The sequence below is a fragment of the Centropristis striata genome, chromosome 14 (assembly GCF_030273125.1).
Source record: "Centropristis striata isolate RG_2023a ecotype Rhode Island chromosome 14, C.striata_1.0, whole genome shotgun sequence".
NCBI classification, from domain to species: Eukaryota; Metazoa; Chordata; class Actinopteri; order Perciformes; family Serranidae; genus Centropristis; species Centropristis striata.
The window spans coordinates 21,028,269-21,041,575 of record NC_081530.1 but is presented as its reverse complement, the minus strand read 5'-3'; the positions used below and the strand labels follow the sequence as shown (position 1 = coordinate 21,041,575).

The 13,307-nt window shown below is 38.3% G+C and overlaps 1 protein-coding gene across 1 annotated transcript in view; it reads right to left on the bottom strand.

The window, feature by feature from the left end:
* The window catches only part of ext1b (exostosin glycosyltransferase 1b), a 157,097-nt gene that overhangs the window by 15,316 nt on the left and 128,474 nt on the right, over nt 1-13,307 (bottom strand). The window contains exons 6-7 of the mRNA XM_059350370.1: nt 11,192-11,310; nt 4,478-4,573 (exon numbers count right to left, since the gene is read on the bottom strand). Coding sequence (XP_059206353.1) covers nt 4,478-4,573; nt 11,192-11,310 — 215 coding nt within the window. The remainder of the gene's footprint in view (nt 1-4,477; nt 4,574-11,191; nt 11,311-13,307) is intronic.

The window sequence follows — 13,307 nt, the reverse complement described above, 5'->3', positions numbered from 1 at the left end:
ACAACAGAGGGAAGGACAGAGGGAGGGAGAGGAGGAACACGGTTTAAGGATAAGATTGGTGTTATTCCATCTTTTTCTAACTGTCAACAAATCCCAGACCAGACAAGACCAGAACTAAGAATTTGATCATGCCTGTCACTCTTCAAAGAAAGGATTAGTCATTTCCTAAAACAGATGGACACTGTAGTTTGTTTTTTTTCTCGCAAACTTTGCTGAAACTAAAATAAAAAGTGCATCTGTGGAGAACTTTTTCTGCTGTGAATTAATACACATGTGCTGCTTTAGTGATAATCCATGGCAGCAAGTGTGTGGGATTAAAATTGTAGTGCCAAGCTTTTCTTTTCTTTTTAAAATTAAAAATAGAAATTCACATTCATATATTTTTTTGTCATATATGTAGCACATTGTTATTATATAATACAGTATATAAAGTAAGGTAAATGGTGAGGCAGGAGATGGAAAAAAAATAAAATAAAAAAAATAAATAAATAATACAAAAAATAATAATAAAATAATAAATACAATTAAAAAATGAAAAAATTAAATTAAATTAAATCTATCATGTGTAGATGTATTAATGCTGTTTATATAGTACTTTAAAAATAAATAAATACATAAATACAATACAATAATAATAATAATAATGAAAAAAAGTGCAAAAATGCAAGGAAAAATTTGTTTTGTTTTTTCAAGCCTGGTTCTTGTCATTAGTTTGTAAAATGTGTAAAGCAATTAGTCACATCTTGCTATATTTATTATGTACTGGTACTAGAAGAGGAAAAAGGAGGCAAGAGGACAAAAACAAATTGTCTAAAGCAAAGGAAGATTTCTGAACTGAAAGAGAAACAAGTGAGGAAGTGAAGGGGTATCATTAAGACTACTTCCTGTTGGATTTTCTGGCTCTTCAAACTTTTAAGGAAGTTTTAATTATGCAGGGTATACAATTTATATACATGGTGTATTTTTCGTTGGCTGAGCCTAATATTTTTAGTTTGTTTAAATTTTAATTATTTCAGGGCAACGATAAATAAATAAATATATGAAAGGATTCAGCTATTTTTATTTTATCTTTTTATTCCTGTCAGTGTTGAAGCTTTTAATCAAAATGTAGTCGTCATGTAGAAAATACATTTTACAGAAAATTAAATCGAGCTCTTGACAGAATAATTAACAGGGACATCAAAATAATTGAAAAAAAATCAGAAGAAGAGGGTGCATTGGAGGAACTTAGACTGTTGTTGACCTGTTACCAGCATTTGTAAAATTCTGGCTTCCATCGTGAGGAGAGTATGCAAAAACAGCAAATAAAGAGGAGAAAAGAGACGAGGATGCAATGGTAGAGAGAAGCAAAAAGAAGATGAGAGTGAGAGAAAATGATAAAGAGGGAAAATATAGAGGATCTGTGAGCGAGGAAAGGGATGAAAGAGAGAGGGGATGAAGCAAGAAAGTGGCAGGAAAAAAGGCAAAAGGGATGAAAAAGTCTGTTTCTCTCTCTTCCTCTGTGGGGTGGAGGAACACAGCTTGGCTCGCCACAGTAAACACAGAACGCGCCACAACCACAACAAACCACAGGCAGCCTGGCACACACACACACACACACAACGGCGGTGCGCTAAGCCTGTTCTGCTCGCTTTTCATGGACACACAGCTACGCACAGAGCCCTCCCGCTGTGATTGACAGCTTGGGAGAAACCACTCAGAGCCACGGGGAGAGGTAAACCATAAACCCAGCCTACCGCCGGGTGACTGACACTGATGTGAAAAGCACTTCCTGTGATTGGCAGGTGAAGTTAAGTCCTCACGAGCGAGACGAGCGAGGGGACGGCGTCAGATGAGTCTGACGACTCAGAATACAGATGAGCGACCGGATCCAGTTTCCCCTCAAAAACAAACCCTCAACCTCGTGAGCTTGTAAAAAAAAGCTGAGCTCAGATCAGCGTTTAGAGGCAAAAAAAAAAATCACCCCGTCAAAGGTCCACGTCTGACCTTTGACTCTGACAAGAAGAAGTCAAAGAGAGGTCAAGAGAAACACAGCAGCCCCTGCAGCAGGGCAGAGTCTTCAGCCTTAAAAGGTTGTCATAATAAATGCCACTGAGGCATGCTCAGGGCTCAGGGCTCTGGGTTTATGTCTGGCAGGAGGCTTTACTGACAAAAAACAACTCTGTCTCTTAAGACAGCGTCAGTCAGAAGAACAGAGGGAGAAAACAATTGACGCCCACACATCAAACATTATTTTTATGAACATTTCTGTCTTATTCAAACCTTTTTTCTTCCCCCTGTGTTCTTGAAAGCATTTAAAAAAAATATGTGTCAAGGAAACAAAACTAATGTGCCGAAAGAGCTTAAAGGTGCAGTTGATTCATCAGTTGGTCAATCAATACAAAATCAACCACCTCCATCTATAAAAAAGTAGTTAAATATACAGTCATGGAAAAAACTATTAGACCACCATTGTTTTCTTCAGTTTCTTGTTCATTTTAATGCCTGGTACAACTAAAGGTACATTTGTTTGGACAAATATAATGATAACAACAAAAATAGCTCATAAGAGTTTATTTTAAGAGCTGATATCTAGCCATTTAACATGGTTTTCTTAATAATAACCAAAATCATTATCAAGTTGACATCATTTAAGCGATTTGACATTCCTTTCCCCAGCCATGTGGGGTGTGATGTTTTTTCCTGTGGTGTCTTTGGATTCTGAGGATGTGTCTATTTTTGTTGTTATCATTATATTTGTCCAAAAAAATGTCCCTTTAGTTGATTTTTTCTCATGACTGTAAATCATTACTGTTCAGTGTCAGTCAAATGCTGACTATTAAAAAAAAGAGCATTTCTAAATCACGCCAAGCAACGTTTTCTGCATTATATACTCTATGAAAACATATCATATCAGACAGCATATACACTGATAACGATATTCCTGTAATAGACCAGTATCGGCTGATAATATCTGTTGGATTCTACTTTTTGGTGACACATAATGTTTACTAAACCCTGCCCCCAAATGGTGATTATCCAATCACAGTGAAGAAACCGACTCGTTTTGGTTGATTCTGTTCCATAAAGTAAATTCACCATAGTTCAAGTTTCAGTTTTTAATGGTCAATAAATGACAGCAACTATGGAGTTAAGTTTCAACATAATTACATAATAAGTTTACATAACTACATAACATTTTTAAAGACAAAAATGCAAAAAAATCTTGAGTTTCAGTTTATCCACTTGTAGGATTTGCTCCTTTTCTCCGTTTTATATGTTTGTAAGGTGAATATGTTTGAGTAAGTCAGTCAAAACAAGCAACTTAAGACACTGGTCAATTTTGGGATTTTTGGTAATTTTGCTTCTATAACATTTCTTCTTTAAGATAAGTGTAAATAAAACATCCAGAATTAGGTGTTTCTTTTGCTCAACTTTGTCTAGTTGCATCTGTATATTTATCTGAAAACGTAACATTAGATAATGCCTCATTTGCATATTTAAACATTACATTTCAGAAAGCTTGTATTCAAAAATACTTACTCTCCATGTAACTAATCAACTCGGGAAGTTTCATGATAATATCCATTAGTTAAATATATTTATATATTTTACTTTTTTACTTATTCAGTGATAGTGTCTCCTCTTAAAGATATTATCTGAGACTTTTGAAACATTTTCCACATTTGTCACTTTCCCCCCCCTGCTGTTTATATTCTTCACTTTAATCATAACTAAATATTTAATCAACTGAAGAAAAATGACAAAATCTCCCTGGAGAAATCAATCACAGCCAAGTTGCAATATGCACTAAATAAAATATATATACACATGCAATGAATAGCTGATATTTCTCTACCAAACAATTAATAGATACATGCAGATAAACATTCAGCACATAATGAACTCAGTCTTTTTTACATGCGTAATAAACATGGATTTAAATATAGATTTGTAATTATGACTTTTAAATGGCTGCATGGATATGGAAATCACAAATAATTAAACACATTAAGGAAAAATTTAACCTGAAACATAATTAAAAATCAATGCTGCAGGTCTTCTGCTGGGCATGCATTTATTGTGTATATTTATAGTGCATAATGCAACTCAACTGTGACTTATTTCTCCAGAGAGATGTCACTTTCTTCACTTAATTAGATCTTTAGTTATGATAAAGTAAAGAACAAACAGCAATAAATACATTAAAATGCTACCACGCATATGCACTTACCCATTACTGGCTTCTTATCTTTCCTAACAACGTGCATTAGCCTCTCAGTGGCACTTTTTTTCTCTCTCTCCGATGTATATTATTCCCATTAGTGAGCTTTAATTGAAACCACACAAACTGTCCTTTAATGGAATCAGTGCGGCACAAATCGAAACTCATTAACTCCCAGAAACTCTCAGAGTGAATGAAACATGTCAGGATACAGTAGTTCTACAGTTCACAGAGAATATGTGTAAGACGATAGTTAGAAATTATCAGGTTTACCTTATTCTCTCCCTCGATGACGATGACGGGCACTGAGGTGGCGGGCCAGCGGTGTTTGGCCGGCAGAGGCTTGTCACAGTTCCACAGGACGATGATCTGAAAGACAAAATAAAGTTATTATTACCTACAAATACCTGCATCGTTTCTGATTCAATTCCCTCACACCAAAACAAGTTGCAGCTCGCTCCCTCAGCTTGTTCAACATGTGACATTTACGTGACCTACGGCCGGCAAATGTCACCTCATTACAGGCTGATTGAATGTTAGGGCAGCTGAAGGGATAAAATATTTCCAATTACGGACCCTTGAACGGTTTCTACAGCCAATCACGTCACATTGTCGGGTTTCATTTCTAACTAGGGGTGTGAAAATAATAATAAAGAAAACTAATTAAGAAAACTACAATGACACAATATATGACTGGACCAACAGACTTTTATTCAGCCGAGTTGCACATGCATTTTGAAATGTTTTATTACAACTCTTTACATGCATGATGTAAGCATGAGCTTTTAATAACTATTAATAACTTATAAACCACAAATTGAAACTAAAACTAAAATTCATAAAAGTTAAAATAAGATAAGTAAAAAAATAAAATCCCCCAGAGGGATTAATGAGACTCCGGAGGTGAAATATGGTTTTCTAGCCTTGTGTAATCGCTTAGCGACAGTTTCGACTGTGATCCGTGATCACATACACGACAGATTAAACACTGGAGATGCAACTGTGGCCGCCGTCGCTAACTGCACAACATCAGCAGCTGATCAAAACAAAGCAGCATGGCTAATTATCATAAACATAGCGATCTTTAATTAACCATCACTAACTGTGCACAGTGTCCGCCCAGCGCTTGTTGTAAACAAACAGAGATCGCTAAGTGAACACCTCCTGTAGCTATAGCATACACACTTTACTGCTACAGAGCTAACAGTTAGCCTATTAGCAACTTGCAGCCTCCGGCTCTGCAGCTGGGAGAGACTGCTACCGGAGGACTGTGTCGCTTCTATTCGTTCTATTACTGCCCCCACAGGTCACAAATAGAAGTTTCCTCACAAATCTCTATTTCAAACTACACATATTTTCCTCCCCCACATTATCTCACACTCCCGACTCCAACCAGACGATGTTTTACATGCAAGATTCATGTTTTATATGACTTAGACTCTGCAGGTCAGCTGGCAGGGACGTGTCACGGTGTTAACCTTTCCCGTTCACTGCACCTAACTGCACAGACCTCATTAATGTTTGATGAGGAACACACACATACACACACATACATGACACAACTTCTGTCCTAGCCCTAACCCTCACACACACTTTTACATTCTTATATTTCAGATTCATCTCATGCATTTATATTTTGGTTGAACCCAACTGATGTGTGATTTTTGAGACCGATGCCGATACTGATTTCAGAAAGGAAGATTAATCGATAACCGATATAGTGATTTTTTGAGCTGGAATGAAGATAGACCTCATATATGTGGATTGTGCACCGATTTTTCCACCACAAAGGTACCCAGAGAGCTACATTCTTAAACATTAAACTTTTTACCATCAAATAATATTTAACTTTATTTTACATTATACAAACAATGTATCACAATGTCAGCCATTTCTATAAATGATAACTGAGAAAATAAAGACTAAATAGGAAAATAATAGCTAAATAAACTGTCAATTGCTGACAAAAAAAATAAAATAATGGCTTTTCTAAATCACAGCAAGCAACATTATCAGCATTATATATTCATTTATTATCCTTAACCGCTTATCTGCACTCAGGCTGGAGCAGATCCCAGCTGACATTGCAAACTCCACATAGAAGAGCTGCAGACCGGAGTTGAACCGGCAACCCTCTTGATGTGAGGCAAGGGTGCTATGTAGCCGCATTATATACTGGCCAGTATCGGCCGATAATATCTGTAAACCGATATATCTGTCAGGCTCTAGTTTTTGGTGACACAAAATGTTTACTAAACTCCTCCCCCAAACTGTGATTAGCCAATCAAATAAATTATTTAGACTAATTTTAGTTAATCTAACTTTTTTTCAGTTTGATTCGGTTCCATAAACCAAATTAAACATAGTTCAAGCTCAGTTTTTTTATGGGCATTATATGGCATAACAAAGAAAGGAAACAGTACATGAAGTGACCACTAAAAAACTAAAAAAGCAATACACAATAAACTTACATAATAAATACATTAAAAAAATGTTGTATTAAAGATCTCAACATTGACAAGTAGTCAAAAGAAACAATTTACTAATTAGAGAAATATAGTGGAGAGAAAGTACAATCTTTATTACCGAGATGTCGTGGAACAGAAGTAATACCTCAAATGTTTAATAAAGTACTTGAGTAAATGTACTTCGTTAGATTCCACCATTGTGTAAAGAGCCACAAAGTTAATTTCAAAGACAAGGCTGGTGGATGTTGGAGGAAATATTTCAATCAGTATATCCCACCTAAATGCTGTTTAATACTATATATAGTATAAAATATATACAGTATGTTCTAATGCAGATAGTTTACTATGTTTGCAGTCACTGTGCAGCTCAACACAACAGCAAACTATGTGAAGAATGTGAGCATGGATTGTAAATCAAATGGAAGCTTCACAGCACCACCTTTAAACTTGAAAACTTTTAAAAATAGCTGGTGAAAAATGTATTTCCAAAGATTTATTAGTTTGACGTTTTCTGAGCTTTGCCTGGAGCTGCAGCACCACCATCTGCCGTGTGCTTTCACTTCCAGTTCCTCCATTTCCGTGGCACACACAAAGTTGTGGGACGGTCGAAAATGTTGTTCAAAATCATATTAAATATTTAACAGTTTCAGTATGCGTGTTGGCATTTTTCAGGAAACTTTTTTTTTCTCCGTGAAAATGAACAAGTTAATAGCGTGTCACTGTAGTTTATTGATACAGTAAATCTTTTAACTATCCTGTAAAATAGAGGCTGAGAATGACACAGATTGAGACATAAAGACAAACAAAAGCACATAAAACTAATATTAACACATTTTTATCCCTAGGAACTGGTTTGTGTGAACCTGTGGGGACTGAATATGCAATAAGAGATAAGGAAAACGATATGAACGCATCATCATCCTCCTCCCATCCTGCAGTGTTCAGTTGCTGTGTGTCAGCTGCTGAAATGTCCTTGAACAAGTCAGTAAATTAATCCATCCCGGCTCCAGCGTGCAGAGCAGCAGCCGACACTGTGCTCAGACGTCCCAGATGGAAGAGAACCGCAAGAATTTCCCTGCAGGGATCAATAAAGTTTCGCATGATCCTGACATTAACTACGTCACAGCAGCAGCAGCAGCAGCAGCAGCAGCAGCAGCGGTTTCCCCCTCGGGGACTCTGCACCCTGACTGGACCTGCCAAACGATGAGCCGGAAGCCGTTTGGATGTCTGTGTTACGGTGTTTTCTGTGCAGCAGCTGTGTGTTAGCGTGTGGAAATATGTTGCTGGTCTAAAAAGAAAGATGACACACAGCTGTTTGATGAATGGGCCAAATTATCTCATCGTTATAAGCCGGTACAGATAAAAAGCAGAACAAGCATCACTCATAAGGCCAAGGAAGTGTTTGTCATTGTGAGATAACAACAGGTATACAGTGCGCACACAAAGCTGAGGAACGTGTTATTCCACTCATACAGGGGCTCTACTCCTTGATTAGGAAGACAGATGGTGTCTCTGTCAGCCCACCAGCCCTCTCAGGGTGCTGATGGTGCCATTGTGTGTGTGTGTGTGTGTGTGTGTGTGTATGACTGCAGGAAAATGGTGAAGAAGGGTGTTGATGTATCTATAGCATGTGAGGAAGAAACGTTTCCCTCACAATGCATGTGCACGCAGCAGGAGGGCCACTGTGTCAGAATGCGCCTCAAAAGCTTTCTTGCATCCAATTTAGCCTCCTCCACCCTCTCAGTTCTTTCATTCTCTCCCCTCCATTCATTTATTTATATCCCTTTCCTCAGCAGCCGCCCCCCTCCACCCTCCCCATCCCTCCTTTCTCGCTCTTTCCTCCTTTCGGTCCGCTGAGAGTGGAAGAAAAACACCCCGGCTGTGTACCTGGCTCTCAGCTTAGCGTGCACAGCCTGGAGAATGCAAACACAGAAGCACCTCAATAAAAATTAAAAAGAAGAAGGCAGAGTTTATTTATTCAAGCTGCTATTATGAGAGAAGGCTTGGGTGAAAGGTCGTGCAGATAACGGGATGTGCGGTTTGGGTTTCAGCGAGCAGATGTAGGGCTGAATATCGAACCTCTGAATCTGAAATGTATCAGGAACACAAACAGTTGGAATCGATTGGTTGCTCGTGTCTGTACTCTTCCAGTTTTTTTTTGGAGCAATTGTGAATTTAAAGGATGAGTTTTGATTCTGCTTACTCCACTCAAGGACTACTTGATCACTTGTTCTACACTGTTCACCAGCATCACAAATAAGCTGGTCAAAAGTAACAACACTTTTCAGAACCACGTGTTTAAAATGATACAATCTCCACTTAAATACCCATTCAATTAGTTTGACTCATCGGATGTACACTGCCATTGGTCGCTTATTACAAGCCGTGTTTCCTTTAAAGTCTAAGTGAATTTTGAAATGTTGCATTAAAGAAAAACACGTTTCCATCAACTGGTTTAGAGCGAACAAACAAAGCTGCATAAACATACTTTTGTCAGAAGATGGCAGTGTAATGTGTTGTTGTAGGCTAATCTGTCAGTAAACAGGAGAAGAAGTAGAGATTGTGCAAGAAACAACTTGGACAACTTTGGCCGCCCACGAGAGAAAATGGAGAGAAATCTTCAAGAATAGGATTCAACTGGGAAACTTATAATTGTTTTTCACGTCAGAGCGGAAACAGCTGATCAGTTGAGTTAAATGTTCATGACGTCAGAACTTTTTTGAAAAAATCGTTTCAATCTCCCGTTTAGTTCATTAAATATTTGTCAAAAAAGACAAAAACCACCTCAGGCTAGCATAAAAACTTTAATGCACATTTTCGAAAGCTTTATCCAATTCTGTTGTTTCCATCAAGCTTTGCTCATGCAAAACTTCAAGTTGTTTTTTTCCCTTATCCAAGAATTTTAATGGGTGCAGCCATTCTCTCCAGCGCTGACACAGCACTGTGGAGAGAGGTCTGGCTATGCAAGACTAACATTTGATGGTATTGGAAGTACCCAAGTTATTTAAAAAAAAAAAAAAAATCTATAATCAGATTTTCACCCCAAGGCTTCAGAGATGAAACAATGGGGGAAGAAAATCAACACTATTGGCATATAGTCAGACTTTCTGTAGCAGCATTGTGCCCTACTCAACATAATTCTCTTTATCAGATTATATTAAACATTTCAGTCAGTCAATCTAGTCAGTTTATAATTTTGTCAGTTTAGTCAAACTTATTTCACATCAGCTCTTATCTTGTCATCTAATGAAAAAACATCAGGTTGAATGATTAAAAAAGCAGCTTTGCAGTTACTCCGAGTCTTCCTGACTTCTGTGCTTATTAGTGATGCTCAATGCTTCAATCGCACCCACCTGAACCAAGGTGAGAGCCAATCTGCACTGACCATCATGCAAATATATGCATTAATCAATAATAGTGACAGAAAGAGAGGGAAGATTTTCATGTTTTGGCCTTGTCTGTTTTCATCAACAATTTTAGGAGTTGCCATCTTGTTATGACAAAAAAAGTATCTAACAAAACATTATAATGAGGGAAGTTAGCACAAATTTCTCTTATTTTTCTCCTTTCTCGCAGCAAATTAAGAGAATGTTGCTGCAATAAAGGCCCAATATGTCGACGTTGCTTAAAATGAAGTATAGTTTTGACATCAGGACCAGAACCAAGGTATTGTGCAGACACTAGTATCAAACAATTGAAATAATAACGAGCTGTACTCACAGCAAGTCGACATGCTAACCACTGACATGGATGGTATGATACACACACGGATAACCACGGGCACAAAATACACACAGGTATGAAACACACACATGTTCGAGCATCCCGCCTACGCAAACACACATTCATATCATATATTCCACAGCCCATACACACACACACACACACACACACACAGACAGACAAACACACACACACACACACACACACACACACACACACACACACACACACACACCACGCTGCACAACACACAAGCACAGACCTGCACATTCATGCACGGCGCTCACACAGAAACGCATCCCCCTCCTACACAAAATACAAACTCGCTTACTCACACACTCTCCTGGCCAAACAAACAAACAAAGACACACACATACACACCCACACACACACACACACACACACACACAGAACCAGCCATCGGGGAGCAAATTCCATTTCATTTCCCGTGCTGGTAAGGAGCAAGCAGGGGAATCAATACATGCCGTCTCCAGCTGTGCTGAAGGGGGTTTCGCTGCCATGGAGACAGATGTAGCACTGCTACAAATTGCTGCTCTAATTCAATCCACCGGAGTTAACACACACACACACACACGCACACACAGACACACACACACACACATGCACGCACAGGGATTGAGGATGAGCGCTGTTGTTGTTCTGGTTGGAAAATGTGATCGCAAAACAGCCGCATGAGCTGCATAATGCGGCGCAATTTGGGGAGTCACAAGGTGGAGATCAGTGGAGGATTCTGGGGATGCTGCAGTAAACAAACACACATGAATAAATCCGTTACCTGTGCACAGTATTGGGACTTGGCCACAGCTACCAGGAGCTTGAGTATGGGCTGCGACTGGGACACCAGAGGAGAGACGGCATGGATGACCGCTGTGAACTTGGGGTACGGTTTAATACCTGAAACACAACAGAGAAAAACGGTCACTTTAACAAATCCAGAAAAACAGTGAAGGCAGGAGCCGTCTGTTAGTCCTCCATGTAATTTCAGTCTCTTTGAAAAGAATAAAGCCCTGAAAGAGAACTGAAGGCTCTCATTTACAGACACTTCACATCTATTTTCGGTTAAAGATGAAACAAATCTGTCAGCGGTTCAGAAATATAGATGATATAATCGTCAGGGATGTACGTTTTCAAGCCCGTCCTAAAATATTCAACAACGTTAATGTGTTTTGAAAACACCAAATCTCTTGATCACTGAATATTTCATTTTGGAAACTCTTCAGCTGTGTCTAGAAGCCAATGAACACGCGACTAAGTGCTGATGTGACTCTAAATTCAGTCTGACTTGATGTTGAAATAGAGTAATCGAGGCTGAAAATGAGCAGGAAATAAGATATTGAGCAAGACGGATCATAGAGGACGTTCAACTTTTCCTAATTTAAATCTAATCTAACCCAAAGCAACAAAGCATGGCGCTGAGGAGATAGCATTAGAGGAGTCTCCTTTCCGCCACTGAGCAACTTTTATGATGAGGAATATACTTAAAACTTTACTAAAGCCTCCTTGTGACTCGTAATGAAAAAGTTTAGTGTGCAGAGTTTTTAAACACCTGGCATGTAAATTTCTAACAAGCTCATAAACAGACTTCCATGAAAATTTCAACAAAACCTAAAAAAAAAACGAATTTACTGTCATGCAGCTTATTGTAAATCTTGGATGCATGTGCTGTTTTTGGTCTTTATCTCGATTCTCAGAGACTTTTATCACATCCTGTATCAGCACATTACACATGTCAAAATCTAAATATTTATAGCAACACTAAAGGATGCTTGCTGACTGATTCAGGCCACTGCTGTGCCTGTTTACACAATTCAATGCACTTCTAGTAATGGGCTGTTTGCATGGTTTAGTTTCAAATAGGGGGAAAGTTAATGCTACAACATAACTGGTATTTTAGGCATTTTATTTCCTACTGAGGCCAGGCAAGTTTATTTATATTACAACAACAAGACAATTCAAAATCCTTTGCATAAAACAATAAAATCACCCTACTCACTTTACACCTACTATTTTGCCTGTGACTCCTTACTAGGGATGGGAATAATTAATCGATGATCGATTAATGGTCGTTAAGAATCTGGTCGATCACGTGGGACTTTTACTCGACCTGTGTGTTTTCTCATTTTAATTTGATCTCTGACTGTGTATCAGTACTCACTGAACTAAAACACGGCCTAACGTTCAGTTCTGCGGCTGTACGTCAATCAGCCAATGAGCTGAGAATTTAGTTGGATAAAGCTACAGTTTGCAAATTGAAAGTTGCAATAACAATTATAAAACACACAGATGATTGATGATTAATTTGAGTAAAACTAGCTTACTGTATCAAACCCTGCTAGCATGAATACTAAGTTTAATTTTATCCAAAATTTATTTAAACAGAAAACACATTTAAATATGAAGATTACTGTGAAAAATAACCTCATGCTTCTTCGGGGGCTAAAATATTTAACTCCTTGATGTTAACTTTACAACATCACCTCACTTGAGTTAGTTTTATGATCGACAGGAAGTCTCTTTTCGTCCTTTCAAAATAAAAGTGCATAGTATATTTATTATTATACATATATATTTTTTTTCAATTTTTCTTTCAAACGCCCATCCCTACTCCTTACAATGAATAAGTATGTCAATTCTTCACTTAAAGCAACTCTAAAGAACTTTTAGTTAGTGAGTTTGGTGGCCGCTGTGTTCAAAAGCAAGTGTTTTCATGAGCACCAGACTCTGGTTAAAAAACTCTAATTTTCCTGCAGCAGGGTCTGACAGTCCACCCGGCTCAGCCCTCGTCCTGGTCCTTTTTTCGTGCCTCTATTCCCTCTAGGGGGCCCAGCAGCACCGTGTTGGTGTTGGCCACAGAAGACTGGCGGAGCAGCGGGGTGGAGCTCTGCTGTTGG